This window comes from Theropithecus gelada, chromosome 20 (genome assembly GCF_003255815.1).
Source record: "Theropithecus gelada isolate Dixy chromosome 20, Tgel_1.0, whole genome shotgun sequence".
Lineage (NCBI taxonomy): Eukaryota > Metazoa > Chordata > Mammalia > Primates > Cercopithecidae > Theropithecus > Theropithecus gelada.
In genome coordinates this window covers 25,214,462-25,231,943 of record NC_037688.1, presented here as the reverse complement: position 1 = coordinate 25,231,943, position 17,482 = coordinate 25,214,462, and the positions used below count along the sequence as shown (strand labels likewise).

The following is a 17,482-nucleotide window of genomic DNA, read 5'->3' as shown; positions in this document are numbered from 1 at the left end:
GAGGCTCTCAGTTATGGTTGGGAGTTAGGGGACTGTCTCTTCTCAGTGCACATCCTGTAGCTGACCCAGCCAGATTGGGGGCGGAGAGAGGGCAGTTGCCTGGCCCCAGGCCCAGGAGAGCAAAGGTCTTCGCAGGGCGCCAGGCTGGGTGGGAGCTGGGGGAGTGTAGAGCAAGCAGGGGGAGTGTAGAGCAAGCAGGGGGAGTAGGGGTCAGGCCAGGACAGGAGCTGGGGCCTTCTCCTCCTGCCGCCTTTCTGGAGGGCCCTGTGGGAGCTCCCCCAGTGGCCAGTGCTTTGAGCTGAGGCCTGGGCCCTGGGCTGCCACTTCCCCTCCTTTCTTTCTTCAGTATGGGGGAACTCACCTCCTACCAAGGTCCTCCCTGGACAGCCTGAGCACTGGTTGCACAAGGTCCTGTCACAGGGCAGGGGCCTAGGTCTGGCTCACTCAGAAGCTAGAACAAGACCTGTGCTCAGTGCCCAGCTCAGAATAGCAGCCTCCACCCCAACTTTTATCCTCCCATAGGTGCCTCACCCTAACCTTGGAGGAATTTCCCCTAGGCCTCATTTAGCTCCCTTGTACCCTGAGTTCATCTCTGGTGACAGACTGGAGGATAGTTGTGGCTACTGCAGCCTAACTGTGGCCTGGGGCTCTCTGCCCTTCACTGCATCCCCACACAGGTGACTACACAGAACTCTCTGCCCCAGCCCCTTTGTAGCTGGTTGTAGGCAGAGCCTTGTCCCTTGCCAAGTCTGAACTGGGCAGTCCCACCCCTCTCCAGCTCCACAGCCCCCTCTGCTGCCCATACACCCCACAGAGCTGGCCTTCTGCAGGGCAGAGTGGTGAGAGCCTCGACCTGGGATCGACCTGACCCAGCCTCCTGTTCAGGTCTCTGGGTCTTATCCAGGCCATCCTGGGTGAATGCCCAGCCCTGGCCTCAGGCCCTAAAGGAAGAGGACAGCTCTCTATTCTGGCATGGGCTGTGCAGGTCTGCCTGACCTGGGCCTTTACTCCAGAGAACCCCCACTGGCTCCTTGCTGGCCTTCCCTGGAGAAGCTTCTCTCCACTCCACTCCTCAGCCTTTCCTCCCCTCGCCATCTCTGCCTCTTCCTCTTCTGTCCCCACTGGGGGACAGAGTGACCCTAACTGGATGGCAATTCCCCTGTTTACCCTGCTCATAGATCCCTAGTGCTCAAAACAAAGCCAGGGCCCTCCAGACCCAGCCTCTGCCCCCCGCCTGCTGTAGCCCTGTGCTGCCGGCTGCTGCGCTTTTCTCTCCCTCTGCCAGTCCTGACCATGCCAGTTCCTCCAATGCATCCGTCACTCAGTGAGTGCCTCCAGGCCTTTGCACATGCCGTTCCCTCTTCCCAGAACACGCTTTCTTCTCCCAGCCCTTTAATTTCCCAGGCTCTCACACTCTTCACCCCTGGGCTGAGCTGCATGTCTCACCTTCTGTGCCCAGTTCCCGTGTCCTGTTAGAACACTGTTCATGCTGTGGGGTAGTTAACTTGTGTCCCAATCCCTCACAGGGCATGAATCCCCTACCCCGCCAAAGGCGGGGGCTGTGTCTGTCCTAGGCCTCTGGCTGTGGGGTTGGTCAGGAGCTTGAGAGGAACATGGGGAGGGAGAGCTCATAGTGCTTATCTGCATCACCCATGAGTCAGCACACATTGTTAAGGGATGATGACCTGTGCAGGGGGGCAAGGGCATGGTGCTATGCCAGGACTTCCCAGCCCCCACCCTGATGGGCTCCTTGCTATTGCCTGCCTTCTATAGTTACAGTTACATGATCGACAACGTGATCCTGCTCATCACGGGCACGCTGCACCAGCGCTCCATTGCTGAGCTTGTACCCAAGTGCCACCCACTAGGCAGCTTCGAGCAGATGGAGGCCGTGAACATTGCTCAGACACCTGCTGAGCTCTACAATGCCATTCTGGTGGACACGCCTCTCGGTGAGCCACTGTGTTGGTCATGGGAGGTGGGCAGTGGTGTCAGCATCAGCACATCAGGGTGGGATTTGTGGACCCGCTGGGGGATGACCCTGAGCCAGAAAGTGAGACCTGCACACTACTGCTTACCTTTGTTGCCCTTCAACTTCCTCCTCCCATTCTCTCCTCACTTCACCCCCTTCTGCTCCTGTCCTGTTGGTTTTGCTGGGCCAGGCAGGCTCCCCCAGGGTCTGACTGGGACTGTCTCACTTTGTGAAGCAGTCTGATTTCCCAGAGTGCAGAGGAGGGCTGAGCTCATGGAGAAGTGAGAGAGAGGCCCAGGTCCCTTGGAGTCCTGGGAGCTCCTATAGACTATGGAGCTTCTGCGAGCTGGAACCTGAGCAGAGCCAGAGTGACTGGCTGGCTGTGAGGCAGAGGAGCGAAGCAAACATTGTCACTTCCCTCCACTGAGCAGGTCCCCTGGGTCAGGTCAGACAGTGTCCAGCAGGATGCAAGGTCCGTGTCAGAAGCCAGGGAAGGGGAATTAAGAGCTTCCTGCAGAGCCCTGCTTAGGCAGTGCTAGTTCCTGCCTGCTTAGGAGGCTGAGGAGAAGGCACTAAGTGTCCTCGTAGCCAGAGTCCTGGGCCTGGGGTACCACCTCCAAGAAGCCACCAGGGTTGAACCACAGGCCTCTAAGCTGCACTAGGTTCTGAGCTGAGAGGCCTGAGCCCTACCTGCTGACCTTGTCTGCCATAGGCTCTCCCAGCAGCTCTGAGCTGGTTCTGGGCTGTTTGTGGCTTCTTCAGTTTCTCCGTCTTTAAAGAAGAGATAGACTAGTGAGTCTGTAGGCCCTCTTGAGGGATGAGGGTGCTGTATCCTGCTCTGGCCTCTCTTTCCAACCCCACAGTGGCCTCCTGGGTCACTGGTCTGTGCCTACCCTGCTGTTGGACTTGTCCTAAGGAGGAGGCTGGTTTTCCAAATGTGGGCGCCAGGCCTTCCTGGGGGGTGTAAAGAAGTAGGCGTTAGGCCCCGAATCCACAGCTGCTTCTCCAGAAGGGAGGATGTCATGGCCTCTTATGCAAGCCTGTCTTTGGCATGGTCTGAGCTTGGGTCTGCCCCAGCGGTGATTAGATCATGTTATGGCTAGCTGCCTCCTTTATAAATCAATTTTAGGAGCAAGGAGGCAGGAGAAACTCAGGTCAGTATACATGGCCCAGAGCATTGCTTCTGCCACTTCCAAGGCAACAGCCCAGGCTGGGGACCCCTCAGTACCCAGTCCTGTGGGCCTTGTGGCACAGGTACTCTGTGCCATGTAGGGCAGTTGAACATCAAGATTCTGGCCTAGACCACCTGCCCACCCCTCAAACCACATTTCCTCCCCAGCGGCTTTTTTCCAGGACTGCATTTCAGAGCAGGACCTTGACGAGATGAACATTGAGATCATCCGCAACACCCTCTACAAGGTAATGCCCCGCACAAGCCATGGGCGATTGGCCTGTCGGTGGGTGGGGCTGTGGGAAGTGGGAGGGCGGTGATTTATGTGAGGTGCTGGGACAGGATGCAGCTATGCCAGGCTCCTATCCCAGGGGCTTATCTGGCTCCCATGCTGGGCACAAGGCTGTGTGGAACAGGTTCTCTATCCCATAGTGCCTGTGGCGGGCTCAGATGAAATCAGCAGGAGTGACTGGTGCTCCACCACTGGCCTGTTACAGCTGGCTCCTGGACAGCAGCTCCCCTAGCATCCAGGAGGGTTATGGGCTACCACCCAGGCCGTAAACCCTGGAACCACCCTACCTAAGCTATTGCCAGCAAGGACAGGCACTTGTGCTCAGTTATGGTGGCGGGAGGGACCTGGCGAGGCATAGCCAGGTCCTCATGTCCCTCATAGGTTCCCAAGCTTGGAGTCAGTGCCGTTTCCCACTGTCCTCATCCCCTGCCCACCTCTTGCCTCCCACCAGGCTGTAGCATAGACTGGGCAACCCCTAGGGATAGAAGGTGGGCTCAGGATTTCTGGGTCAGCACTACCCTGGCCCAAAGAGATTAAAGAGCTAGGGGACCGGAGAGGAGAGGAAGGTTTAAAAATTAAAAAAAATAAAAGCCCGAGACCAGTTAGGTTAGGGGTGTTTGGGATAGACTGTGCTCTGGCTGCAGTGAGGCAGTGAGCTATACATAGCGCCAGGACCCCAGACGGGCTATAGTCAGGAACATGGATCTGTGGTGGGCAGGCCCCAAAGCGGGGCTGAGGATGACCCCGGCCAAGGGACCTGCTGACCTCACCTGTCTATTGGGTGAAAGTCCTCTCCTGACCTGGTTGGAGCAAGCTGGCTGACATTCGGCTGCAGCCTGAGCCCAGGCCCGCCAATCTCCCTGCAGGGGCCTGGGCCAGAGCACATTGTAGGTCTGGTGATAGGGGAAGGGCCTGCCTGGAGGTTGCAGTGGTGTCGGCAAGGGACCAACACGTGCAGAAGGAAAGCATGGAGCATGCGCCAAGTGGCAGGCAGTTTGCTGTGGAAGGACACATTCCAGATGGACAGGGGAGAAGTCTAGAAGAAGAGGCAGGCATGGGATCAAGTTACCCAGGGCTTTGAATGTAAGGCCAGAAGTTTGAACATAGTCCCGTGGGCAGGGTCAGCCAGTGGAGGTTTCCAACAGAGCAGAGTCTTCTCAGAAAGCCCCTTCTAGCCACAACGTGGAGAGCAGATTAGAAGGCCTGAGACCAGAGGTGGGAAGGTCGTCAGCTTCTTTAATCCTTTGGACTGCACTAGGAACTGGGAAGGTGTCATTATCCCCATGTGAAAATGGGGAAACTGAAGGCTCAGAGAAGTAGGGTGGGTTGCCTAAAGCCACATAATAAGTCACTGGCAGTGCCAGGGATCACACCTGGCTCAGCTTGTTTGCAAAAGTGAGTGCTCTCACCCACTCCACTAATAGGGCACAGGCCAGCCAGTTAGCTGAGAGGAGAGAGAACATACGTGTCTGTGTGTGTGTGTGTGTGTACGCACGCGCCTAGCTGGCCTGTTGCCGGGTTCCCTGCCCTGAGACAGGGTGAGGGGTGCGGCTGTCCGCCAGCCTCACCCATGCCCTCACCGGGCCTGACTGGTTCTAGCTGGAGTTGCTGGCGAGGGCTACCCAGGCACCAGCTCGTAAACATGGACCCAATGCTGTGGGCCTTGTGCCAGGACTGCCAGCCTGTCAGGCAATGTCCCAGCCCGATGACCACAGATGGGAGATTAGGTGGACCCTCAGCCACCCGGCGGGTGGGAACAGTAGGCAGCTGGTGCAGCAGCCGTGGACTGGCAGACTCCAGGGGACAGGGTGGGGGTGGGAAGGTGACCTTGGTACTGGGGTTGCTGGGATCTTGCCAGTTTCTGTAGCTGCCCTAGCCTCCAGAGAAGAGTCCCACCAGCCTCCCTGACCCTGGGATCAGCCTCTCCTGGGATTGGTACAGATTGGCTAAGCAATTGGGTAGGTAGCAGGGCATGGAGCCCAAGACCTGGTTAGTTGTTCCCCCACAAATAGGAAGTGCAGGCCCCACTGGGGCAGGCTGTGGGATTTTTGACATATCCAGCTTGGCTGGCCACAGGGAAGGAGGTGACTGTGGGGACAGGCCCCTAGAGGGACTGTGAAAGGTACCACCAAACCATGGGAGGGGTTGGCAGCTATCTCTGCCACCCAGGCCCTCTGATCCCTGAGATCCTCTGTGCTGGGGTCAACCCTCTCTTCCAGGCTTCTTACTCCCTGACCTGTCCTAGATTTTTGTTTCCCGTGATCCCAGAGGTCACTCTCAGGCCTTCCCCTGAGTCAAGCTTGCCCAGCGTTGCCCGCCAGGGCAGACCTGGGCTCACAGACTCCTGGGTCTCATCTCATCTCTCTTGGAGCACCACCCAGCAAAGCCTGTGAGCCCAAGCTGGCTGATAGTTGGTGGAAAGGTCTCCACACCTTGGAGTTTAGACCTCAGTATGAAAAGCTTTCCACGCCATCCAGCCCTTGCCTGCAACCTGGAAGAATAATCTCTAGCCTGTGGAGCCAGAGTCTCTGAGCCCATGCCAGCAGATGGGACTAGGGAGGTCTAAGTGGAGGCTGGCCATTACAAGGGAGCTCCCCATGGGGCCCGTAAGATCATCCACCTTCCTTGGCATGGAGAGGTGTTGAGAGGAAGCATGGCTGCTCTTGTGAGTGAGCGTTGGGAGGGACCTGGGGCCTGGGCTGACCTCTTCTTTCCTCATGCCCAGCAGATCCAATTTGCCTGGGCAGGGAGTGCTTGTTCCCGCCGGCAGCCCATGTGCCTGCCATTGTACTGTGCCCAGCTGACGTCTGTGTAGGCAATAACCATCCCTCAGCAGGAACTGGCCTGACAATTTTGTTCTTGCTGTGTGATGCTGAGGGACTGCCTGGAGGATGGGAGGAGGAGGTGTTCTGTAAGGGAGGGTGGCAGAGAGGGCCGGGTCACTCAGTCCCTGCCATCCCTGTGGACTCTCAGGTGTGGCCTTTCCTCACCAGCCCACGGACACCTGTTCTGTTTTGTTTTTTTTTTTCTTTTCTGAGACGGAGTCTCTTTCTGTCGCCCAGGCTGGAGTGCAGTGGCATGATCTCAGCTCACTGCAACCTCTGCCTCTCGGGTTCAAGCAATTCTCTGCCTCAGTCTCCCGAGTAGCTGGGATTACAGGCGCCCGCCACCATGCCTGGCTAATTTTTAAAATATTTTTAGTAGAGACAGGGTTTCACCATCTTGACCAGGCTGGTCTTGAACTCTTGATCTTGTGATCCACCCACCTTGGCCTCCCAAAGTGCTGGGATTACAGGCGTGAGCCACCACATCCAGCCACACCTGGTTTTCAGAAGCTGAGGAAGGGGAGGTTTGGAAAGATTTGGGGAAAAGGAAGGCAGAGCAGCAGGGGGAAGTCAGAGGACCCCTGCGAGCCCAGCCTTCTGTGAGATGAGGGGGTGAAGGGGACTGTAGGCTGAAGCAGACAGTCCAGTGGGCCCTGCCCTGGCCCTCCTGCATGGGAGGCTATGGGCAGCTGCCACTTGGCTGATTCACAGAAGTGTTTGGCTTTGCTGTAAGGGCTGCCCTGGCCCATCCATGGGTGTGCTTGTACCCACCTTGAAAGGGGCTAGGGAGGGGAGGAGGGAGCTATGAGGGCTTGGCCCTCCAGAGCCTCCTTGCCTGTGCTGAGCAAGCTGCATGCTCTGCACAGGCATACCTGGAGTCCTTCTACAAGTTCTGCACCCTACTGGGCGGGACTACGGCCGATGCCATGTGCCCCATCCTAGAGGTGAGTGCCTGCCCGCCCTCCTGCCTGCTGGTGCCCGCTAGCCCTGGCCTGGGGAGGCTCTGCCAACTGACTGGCTACTGCCTTCTTCTTCCTCCCTCTCTCCTTACCTGTGCACTGGCTCCACAGTTTGAAGCAGACCGCCGCGCCTTCATCATCACCATCAATTCTTTCGGCACAGAGCTGTCCAAAGAGGACCGTGCCAAGCTCTTTCCACACTGTGGGCGGCTCTACCCTGAGGGCCTGGCGCAGCTGGCTCGGGCTGATGACTATGAGCAGGTCAAGAACGTGGCCGATTACTACCCGGTGAGTGCCCCAGCTGGCAGGACAGCGGGTGGGCGTGTCATCACCAAGCACACCCACCCAGAACCCTCATGCTCATGCTTTCCCCCACCCCCCTGGCCAGGAGTACAAGCTGCTCTTCGAGGGTGCAGGTAGCAACCCTGGAGACAAGACGCTGGAGGACCGATTCTTTGAGCATGAGGTGAGTCTGTGGGGTCTGCTTGTCAGAGGGAGGCCAACCTGGTGGTTTAGACCTGACTCTGTGGCCATGGCCACCTGGATACCACATCTTCCTGTGTCCACAGGTAAAGCTGAACAAGTTGGCCTTCCTGAACCAGTTCCACTTTGGTGTCTTCTATGCCTTTGTGAAGCTCAAGGAGCAGGAGTGTCGCAACATTGTGTGGATCGCTGAATGTATCGCCCAGCGCCACCGCGCCAAAATCGACAACTACATCCCTATCTTCTAGTGTCCTGGCCCGAGGCTCTCAATTGCACTCTTTGTGTGTGTGTGTGTGTGTGTGTGCGTGTGTGTGTGTGGTCTGTGACAAGCCTGTGGCTCACCTGCCTGCCCGGGGTGTAGTACACTGTCCTAGCGGCTGCCCAGTTCTCCTGACCCTCTTAGAGACTGTTCTTAGGCCTGAAAAGGGGCTGGGCACCCCCCACCAAGGATGGACCAAGACCCCCTCCAGAGCAAGGAGGCCCCCTCAGCCCTGTGTTTACAGCCGCAGATGTGTCTAAGAAGCATGTGGTCACTTTCATGTTCCTCCCTAACTCCCTAACCTGAGAACCCTGGGGGCTGGGGGCAGTTCGAGCCTCCTCTCCCTTCTGTGAGTCACTCCCAGAGCCATGGCCCATGGGAAGGATAGAGTGTGTGTGTCCTTGGGGCCTGGGGGGATGTTGCTTGTCAGCTCCCTCCCTCAGCCCTGCCCCTCTGAGACAATAAAACTGCCCTCTCTAAGCCCAACTGTCTGCTGTCTCCTTTAGACCCTAGTACCTCTCCATGACCCCTAACTTCCCTTGTGACCCCACCTTGCTAAGCAACCCTGCCTAAGCCTCCACTTCCCTCCCTCAGTCAGCAGCCCAGATTCTTCAGGGTTGGGGAGTTCCAGGAAGATAGCTCCTTCTTCTGCTGGAGGCTCAGATGCATACAGGCCTGGGAAGCTAGGTGTTGGCCCTGGAGGCCCCCCTGGCCTTTCCAGTTGCTTCAAGCAATTGGGATCAGGGTCATTACCCCTATTTCACTATGAGGAAACCCATGGTCTTAAATGATTTGCCCCAGGTCAGTGGAGGAGGGGGAGGTGTGAATCACAGAGTCTACCAGGGGAGTCCCCAGCCTCCATGCTGAGCCCCAGGAGTTGCCACCCTGTCACACGGCCACATCATGTCACTCAGCCAGCCAGCCAGTCACCCCCTCCAAACAGCACCTGCCGCATTTTAGAAGAAATAAAAATTTGTCTTTATTTAACATGTGGCAATTGGGAAGTACAGTACAACCTTCCCTGTGGCTTGGGGGCGTGTAGTTGGGGCCCTAATTCTTGAGCCAGTCAAGAGACACTTGGGATTTAACCCTCAATTGCAGCACTGAGGCACTGGTGCTGAGAAACAATCCTGAGGGGGACCCCAACCCACCCAGTCACTCCTTAGTTTGCAGAGGCACCATCTGCAGAGTCCTGTGAAAGACTGCAGTGAGGTCTTTCACGAGACTCCCCATCCAGCAGAGTTCTCCAAGCTGCAGGATAGAGTGTTGTGCCAGGAGGGTCTGTTTGGGCTCATGAAGCAGTGGAGAGGCGCAGAGGCACACTGGGAAACCTTGGCCTCACCGGGCCTGGATTGGGCATCGGCAGTGGGCATGAAGTGGGGGCAGGATCCTTTAGGCTAGGGTCCAGGACAGACTTGGGGGATGGTAATGCTGGGGGTTTTTGGGGAGGAACCAAGGGCTCACAGAGCCTTCTGTGCTGCAGTGGCTGGGCCATAGGTGCACAGGGCTCACCGAGCCACTGCTGGGGAAGGGCCGAGGCTCAGGTTTGGGTCCTGGGCTGCATCCTGTGGTGGGGTAGCGCCAGGCTGGCCAGGCTGCAGTGCTCGAGGCAGACAATGACTGATGAAGAAGGCCTGCAGGAAGCGGCGCCGCAGGCCCTCAGGCAGGTAGTAGTGGATGAAGTACATGAGCCCCAGGCCCTGGCCGGGGTAATAGCGGCGGCGGGGCCGAGCTGCCAGCAGCGCATCTGTGATGGCATCTACAACTGGGCTGAGGTCGGACATGGCCAGGCGTAGCGAGCGCAGGAACTGCCCATGCAAGTGTTCAATGTAGTCCTTGCCATAGGCCTGCAGCAGCTCTTGAGGCAGGTTGGCCAGCAGCAATTGCTTGCGCTTTTCCCACTGACCCACGTTTCTCACTGACTCTGGGGAAGGAGTGGCAAGGTGAGAGCGGGGTCAGCTAGGGGAGCCAAAGTCGATTAGGACTATTTAACCTGCGCCAGGTCTCCAGCCAAAACCACACCCCCCAACCAAAACCACGACTGTTCATCAAAGTTGACCTGCCCCCATAAGACCATTCCCAGCCCCACTCCCCACCCCCACCCCACCCCTAGCCCTGATTCCCACCTGTCTTGAAGCAGCCAGGCTGGATGATGCTGACCTTGACCCCCCAGGGAAGGAGTTCACAGCTGAATGTGTCCATAAGTAGTGCCACAGCCGCCTTGGAGGTTCCATAGGCCCCCAAGCATGGATATGGCATGTCCCCTGTGGATGGATTGGGAGTGGGGCAGCTCAGCTTTGGCAAGAGGCTCCCTAAGCCCTCCCTCACCCCAGGGGGCTCCTTTTTGCTCCAGTGGGGCAGGCACTCACCCGCTGGGCTGCCCACAGTCACGATGCGGCCCCTTGAGCTGCGCAGCAGGGGCAGGAGGCCCTTGGTCAGCTCGAGTGCGCCAAAGAAATTCACCTCCATGCAGCTACGGAAAGTGGCCACTGGAGACAGCTCCGCATCAGCAACTACTTCATTGTGGCCTGCGTTGTTGACCAGGCCCCACAGGCCTGAGGTCACAGAGCAGAGGAGGAAGCCTCAGGTCAGCCCAGCAGCAAACTTCCAGTCCCCGTGTCCTTCCCACTGCCCTGCCATGCCCTTGCCTGGTGGACACTTGCCACTGACCAGTGCTGGTGGTGTGGGCCTTGGTGAACTCTAGCACGCGGCTAATGTCTCCTGGTTTGGTCAGGTCCAGCTGCAGCAGCCTTAGGCGAGGGGAGCAGCAGGTACGCAGCTCGATGGCACCGGGGCTGTTCAACTCCAATACGGTGGCCAGCACCGTGAAGCCCATGGAGTCCAGTTTCTTGGCCGTCTCCTTGCCAAAACCAGAGTCACAGCCTGGCCAGGGCAGGGCAGTCAGTGAACTTCCACTGTGGCCCAGCCTAGCCTGAGACAACCCCACAATCACCAGGGTCTGGATGGGATCCAGGCCCCTGCAAACCCAAGCCACCAGCAATCAACGACCCTAACTCCTTCCCTAGGCCCATCCCTGGCAGGCTTTGCCCCTCTAGCTGAGCCCTGGGCCCTAACTCTGTGACAGCTGTCATCTGTCTGACTTCCCATGGCTGCCCTACCAATGTGGCTTACAGAAGAGGAAACTAAGGCCTAGTAATGCTAAGTTGCTTCCCAAATCCACATAGGTCAGGTCTGGGACAGTCCCAGGCCCCAGTGTAGTTCTGCTTTCTTGATTTCAGGTCACAGCTCACAGGCACAGGCATAGTATTAGTACGGAGCCTCCCTTTCCTTTTCTTTTCTTTTTTTTTTTTTTTTTTTTCTTTTTCTTTTTCTTTTCTTTTTCTTTTTCTTTTTTTTTTTTTTTGAGACAGGGTCTCGCTCTGTTGCCCAGGCTGGAGTGCAGTGGCATGATCTTGGCTCACTGCAACCTCCCCTCCTAGGCCCAAGCATTCCTTCCTCCTCAGTCTCCTGAGTAGCTGGGACTACAGGCCTGTGTCACCACGCCTGGCTGGTTTTTTCTTTTCTTTTTTTTTTTTTTTTTTACAACAGACTCTCGCTTTGTTGCCCAGGTTGGAGTGCAGTGGCATGATCTCAGCTCACTGAAACCTCCGCCTCCTGAGTTAAAGCGATTCTCCTGCCTCAGCCTCCTGAGTAGCTGGGATTACAGGTGTGCGTCACCATGGGCCTGGCTAATTTTTGTACTTCTAGGAGAGCTGGGGTTTCACCATGTTGGTCAGGCTGGTCTCTAACTCTTGACCTCATGATCTGCCTGCCTCGGCCTCCCAAAGTGCTGGGATTACAGGTGTGAGCCACTGCGCCCAGCCTGCCTGGCTGGTTTTTAATTTTTTTTTGCAGAGACAGGAGTCTCACTATGTTGCCCAAGCTGGTTTTGAACTCCTGGGCTCAAGTGATCCTCCCACCTTGGCCTCTCAAAGTGCTGGGATTGAAGATGTGAGCCACCACATCCGGCTTCTCTTCCTTTCTGACTGCCTAGGCCTCTCCTCCCTTAATCTGGACTCTGAAGCAGCCTCTTCTCTACTCCTGTCCCTTCCTGCCCTCTTGAAGCCCTTCTCTACCTAAGCAGCTGAAGGGATCTTTCCAAAAATGACAATATCCCTCTGTGCTGCAAACCTTTCCAAGGCTGCCACAGTCCTCAGAATGAAGCCCAAGCTCCCTGGCTCAGGCCCTGTATAACATGAGCCCCACCTCCCTTCCCAGCCTCAACACGCTCGACTATTTTTTCAGGCTGGAGGCAAGCTGGAGGCAAGCTGGAGGCCCATCCCCACTTCACCCAGACCCTTGGAATTCCACTCAGTGGCAACACGGGTGTTTTCTGAGCCCCAGACTACTTGCCTCCAGGACAGGGACCATGCTAGATGAAGAAGCGAACAGACCCACATTTGAATCCCTTCCCACACCCACCAAGTGTGACCAAGGTTAGTTACCACTCTTGGAGGCTTAATTTCTGTCTTTGGTATGCAGAGAGAAGAACCACCAGGCAGAGCCAGTGTAGGGGTCCATAGTACTGATAAGCCCCTGCCTCCTTGATTGTTCCCATGCTGATCCTGGCTCCATGGGCAGCCAGTGAGGGAAGGGGAAAGGCCAGTGAGTGGGGAGGCTTTCTGTTCTGCTCCTGCCCCCACCCCTGGCCCTCAACCCTGCCCCCCAACCCCCATTTTCTGGAATAGAAGCTGCAAAGCAGCTCTGCTTCCCTACTCCTGGACTGCTCAGTACGGTCTCCCCATCTCAGCTCCACTCCCTCTACTGAAAACAGCACTGGGCAGGGTGCTTCGAGCTCCTGCTGAGGAGAGGTACTCCCCCAGGCAAGTCTGCCTTGGAGAGGGAGGCAAGCATGTGTGTGTGCGTGTGTGTGTGTGTGTGTGTGTGTAGACACACACATGCATACGTGCACTTGCCCGGGTCCCCCTCAGAGCAGACAGGTCCTCCCAAGGGAAACAGACCTCCCAATTCTGACTTGAGCTGACCACAGGCCTCAGGTCTGTGGTCCCAAGTCACCCACATCTTGCACACCCTCTTGCTCATGTGCACACCCTCAGATACCTGTACATCCAACCTGGCTGGATGTTTTCACAATGGGCTCAATCCCTACCACCCATTGGTGCACATGCGCGCACACAGGCACCTGACCCTCAGCCCAAACCCTGCTTCCACAGCTGAGCTCCAGGAGTAGCCTCGGCAAGTGGTTCTCTGGGCATTCTTAGGAGGGGGAGGGGGAGTGGCAGCTCCACCGGGCCCAAGACACAGTGTTCTTGGCAGGTGGGGCCGAACCTGGTTACCTACTTGTCTTCCAGCTGGGTGTTGAGAGACAACCCCCAAGTGTGAGGGCCCTGGGAAACTTGGAGGCTTCCTGATGCTTGTACAGGGCAGGTTGGGTAGTCCTCTCTCCCCCAACCCCAGCTTCGCCGCCAGAGATCTGGTGAGCCCAAGTTAGAGAAAGCATCCCTCCTCTTACCTCTCTCTCAGGCTCAAAGCCAGAAGAAACAGCAGCAGCACAAAGGCCTGAGGTGAGACCTCAGGAAAGACCACCCAGCTAGGCCACTAGTACCTGCAGATGGCCTGGGTCCTGTTGAGGTGGCTCACAAATAAAGAAAGCAGGAAGGGATCTGCCCTGTCCCCAGAGGCAGAGCCCACAACCTAGCCCCTACTTCATACCAGGGGTGTCTGTTGACTTTCCTTCCTCAAACCCCTGAAATTGGGGTCCGCTGAGGCTTCACACTGCTCCTGGAACCTGGGTCTCTCCTGTCCAGCCCGAACGCTTCCCCATCTCTACCATCTTTGCTGGAGTGTGTGGCCCTTGTGCCTCCTTCCCCCCTACTCTGCCTCAGCAGTCTGACTTCTTACCTGATTCAAGGCCGGTCCCAGGGAAACCACCTCACATCCCCTTCTCCCCACCCCCACAGCCAGACTGGCTGTCCCCTGCAGAGGCCATGTGTACTCCTGCCTTAAGCCTTTGTCCCACATCCTTTCTCTGATCTGAGATCCCTTTCATACTCCACTTATCTCCACTCATCCTCCAGGGCCCCACTCAAGGATTTCCTCCTCCGGAAAATTCTCCCAGCTCCATCTGATCACACAGGGCGTCTAGTAGACCCAGGTCTCTGAGAAGCCAGGTTGCTGGCTGCCCCAGCCGAGGCGCAATGCAAGGACAAAGCCTAGAGCACCTGTCCAAACCCATGGGTGTTGGGGGAGACACCAGGCTGCCCCTCCCCCCATGCAATGGAGTCAGTGCCCCCTGGCCTTTCTCCCCCTCCCCACTTCCGGCAGGGCCTGCAGCCCCCCCTTCCCCTTCCCTCCCTCTGGTGACAGATTTATTCCCTGCTTCAGACAAAGGAGCTCAGCTACACGGTCAGAGGCACCTGAGCCCAGCTCTCCAAGAGCTCCTTCCTGGGCACAGAGGACCAGGAGGGCTTGGGGGTGGGGTGCTGGGTGCAGGCTCCGAACTACTGCCTCAGCAGTTTGGCAGTGGATGGCTACACAGAAAGACAGCTGAATGTCCAGCTGCCCCTCATGGTGACCTCAAGCTTTTCTGAACTCCAAGGATCCCAGCCAGTGGGGGTTGGGTCGGGTGGGGAAGTTCCCCATCTAAGCTCTTCCCTCTGGCCCCAGGAATGGGAGATGGGGTGTCTCAGGTGGGGATGTCAGGCAGCGTTCAAGGGGTAACGATCCTCCCTTCTCAAAGCCTCCGAAGTCCCCTGAAACTGCTCTCTTGGGGAAGGGAATGGCATAAACTCTCAAACTCCAGGAGGCTCCCTCTTCTCAGCCAGCAGTCAGTTTCCTTCTTGAACCTGCCCACTCCCTGTCTCACTTTCCCTCCAACACTCCCTGCAGCAGCAGGTAGTGAACCCGGACTTGGGGAGGTGCCCGGCGCTCCCTACTTGGCTCGCTCCCTGCACCCCGGGGAGGAGAACTCTCCCACTCTTGCGCTGGGGAGCCCGCCTTGGCCGTGCCCATGAGGAGTCAGTCCTGTGAGTGTCTAGTCCCGCCCTCGAGCCTGGAGTCCCCGCGCTCCGCGACCCGCGCACTCACCGGTGATGAGCACCGCGCGAGTGGCCACCGGCAGGCGCTGCGGGCGCGCCAGGCGGGACAACGCGATCCAGCCAGCGGCGGCCAGCACGGCGAGTGCGGCCGGCGGGGGCAGCAGGCGCTGGCACAGCCAGTCGAGCGCGGCCAGCAGCGCCAGCGCCGCCAGCAGCGGGCGGCCCAGACGCAGGTCTGAGCGCAGCAGCTGCAGCAGCGCGCGGGCAGCCACGAGCAGCCAGGCGCCGCCCGACGGCCAAGGCCAGCGCTCCATGGCGGCCCAGCGGGCTGGGGCGGGGCGGGGCGGGGGCCGGGCCGGGGATCGGGGAGAAAGAGTCTGGGCCCGGGCGCGGAGTGCGGGGGAACACCGGCCTCAGGCGCGGGAGGGACACAGGCTTCCTCTGCTCGCCCTCGGGCCGAGCTTATAAAGAGCCCCGGGGGCGGGGGAGAGGGCGGGGAGCGGGCGGGGAGGGGGCGGGGCTTTCCTCCACTTCTCTCCCGGCACCCCCTGCAGGGCAGGTGCCCCCCCCCCCCCCGGCCCCGCCCCGCCCCCTCGACCAGATTCGATTTGGAAAAAGCCGGAACAAAGTCCCAAAGTTGCTGCGCTAGAGGAGCCGCCTGGCTGCAGCACCCACGCGCCCGGGGCTGGCAAGCCGCCGCGCTCAGGTGAGCACATGCCACTCACGCTTGTTCGGGACACCTGAGGACACGCACAACCGGCATCCCGGTGCCCTTTGCTGATCGCACCGCCGCGGCCGCCAAGCCTGCAGGAACACCGTGGGGAACCAGCCGGTGCTCACCTGGTCTCCGCTGCCGCTGCCGCCAGCGCCTGTACACGCGCCGCACTCCCACGTGGTCCGCGGCGCCAGGTCCCTGGCGCACACACCCTAAGGCGCGCTCACCCCTGAGCAGCTCGCGGCCACAAAACCCGCCTGGGACAGGGGCTGGTGGGGAAGCAGGACGACCGCTCCAGGTTCTTGGAGTCTCTGCCCATCTTTCCCTTTCCTTCCAGGGCTTAGCCCTGGGGACGCACGACCCCACTTCCTACCTCACAAATATATGTGTGTGTGGGTCAGTGGCGGGTGGGGTGTCAGAGGAAGCACCTAGGTCTCCCATTACCTATGGCCCACCCCCGCCAACCCCAACAGCCAGGCCAGAGGGGTGTCAGTGAAGAAGGCAGCCTCTAGGACAGGGTGTTCCCTGCCTTGCTCCCCTGAACCCCCAGGGGGTAAAATAAGTGGTATGAGTGTGGGTGGATTTTTCTGCCTGCGTGTGTGAAGGTCTCCATGCTTGTGTGTGGCCCAGTGGCCCCCCACCCTGTCCACCCCCGTGTCTGGCACCCTGTGCCTAGCATCCATGCCAGGGCTCTGCCAGGCACTGGGAATTGGTGCCAGTACCTGGCTGCAGGCTTGATGCTGAAAGGAGTAGGTGCAGCCCTCGGCAGACGGGTCCCTGCTTCCCGTGGGCCTCCAGGCCATGCTCAGTGCCTCATCCCTGCCCTCCCAAGGTCCTGGGAGGTTGTGGACTCCCTGTCACACCTCCTAGCCCTGTTGCTCATTCTCTCGTAGGTGTCCGGGCTCTGCCAGGGTTTCAGGGCAATGCCTCCTCCAGTGCCCTCTCTGCCACCAGACACAGCCCCCTGGTGGGCCAGGGAAATCTCAGGGGGGTGCTGGGAGCCAGACCCACCTAAAGGGAGAGGCTCTGGGTGGAGGACCAATTTGCCCCAAGTCACTCCTGTGCCTCCACCTATCCATCCTCCTAAGGACGGATGACGGGCAAGCCCCGGCCCTGGGAGGCAGGACTTGAATGAAGAGGGTGTGTGTGCCTGACCTTGGGTACACGACCTTGTGTGCCTGTGTTTGTAAGCACTTGTGTCCATGGGACTCTGTGGCTTGTCCAGGCCATTTGGTTGTGTCACTCCCTATACCGTGACCCTGTGTGTGCAAGTGAGTACGTTTGTGTGTGTTGTGTGTGTTTCTGGTAACTCTCTGTCCTTCAGTCTGGGTCATCCTGCCTCTAGAAACTCAGAGAAACATACCTTTTCCAAAGTCACTGACTCCTGTTGCGGTGAATGTATGGCCCAGGCTCAGAGACAGACACAGCGCTCCTGGCCTGACTTCCTGATTTGAGCTGTAGAGCTTGGATTGGCCAGACCCCCCAGCTTTAGCCACCCCACCAAGAGTCTGGCTGTGGTTTCTCCAGCCTCAGTCCATTGGAGCCTTCCCCTTGAATTGGGGAAGGGAGTAGAAGCTGAGATGAGGGTCCTGGGGAGCCTTCAAGGTCAAGGTGACACAGATAGAACTAGCACTTGCTAAAGCAGGAGTTGAAGAGTAGGGGGATGGGGCAGGAAGGCAAGATAAGGACAGAGACAGAAGCAGGGTCCTACACTGTCCTGGGAAGGAACCGCAAAGGCCACGATGGGGAGAGAGACTTGCTGGGAGGCGATGTTGGGATTTGCGTTTAGCTGAAGAGTATAACGTGGT

At 58.3% G+C, this 17,482-nt stretch overlaps 2 protein-coding genes across 4 annotated transcripts in view; one reads left to right on the top strand and one right to left on the bottom strand.

Moving 5' to 3' along the window:
• ATP6V0D1 (ATPase H+ transporting V0 subunit d1) overlaps positions 1-8,447 on the top strand; it is a 44,588-nt gene extending 36,141 nt beyond the window's left edge. For all 3 annotated transcript variants that reach the window (XM_025369617.1, XM_025369616.1, XM_025369618.1), the window contains 6 exons: positions 1,774-1,952; positions 3,312-3,391; positions 7,127-7,204; positions 7,331-7,507; positions 7,608-7,685; positions 7,789-8,447. In XM_025369617.1, the coding sequence (XP_025225402.1) occupies positions 1,774-1,952; positions 3,312-3,391; positions 7,127-7,204; positions 7,331-7,507; positions 7,608-7,685; positions 7,789-7,950 (754 nt within the window). In that variant the 3' untranslated portion in view covers positions 7,951-8,447. The remainder of the gene's footprint in view (positions 1-1,773; positions 1,953-3,311; positions 3,392-7,126; positions 7,205-7,330; positions 7,508-7,607; positions 7,686-7,788) is intronic.
• Positions 8,448-8,915: 468 nt separating this feature from the next.
• HSD11B2 (hydroxysteroid 11-beta dehydrogenase 2) lies at positions 8,916-15,402 on the bottom strand. The gene is made up of 5 exons (XM_025369614.1): positions 15,009-15,402; positions 10,632-10,844; positions 10,331-10,516; positions 10,088-10,225; positions 8,916-9,885 (listed from the first exon to the last, which is right to left on the bottom strand). The coding sequence occupies exons 1-5, from the start codon at positions 15,271-15,273 to the stop codon at positions 9,470-9,472; spliced, it is 1,218 nt and encodes a 405-aa protein (XP_025225399.1). The 5' UTR covers positions 15,274-15,402; the 3' UTR covers positions 8,916-9,469.
• Between the last annotated feature and the right edge of the window lie 2,080 nt (positions 15,403-17,482).

What these genes read in the sequence shown, in the direction of transcription:
- HSD11B2 (XM_025369614.1), bottom strand. Translation starts at nt 15,273, where the DNA reads ATGGAGCGCTGGCCTTGGCCGTCGGGCGGCGCCTGGCTGCTCGTGGCT. An exon ending in GGCCCACACCACCAGCACTG is followed by an intron (nt 10,517 to 10,631) that starts GTCAGTGGCAAG and finishes CTGTGACCTCAG; the next exon opens with GCCTGTGGGGCCTGGTCAAC. An exon ending in GACTGTGGGCAGCCCAGCGG is followed by an intron (nt 10,226 to 10,330) that starts GTGAGTGCCTGC and finishes ATCCATCCACAG; the next exon opens with GGGACATGCCATATCCATGC.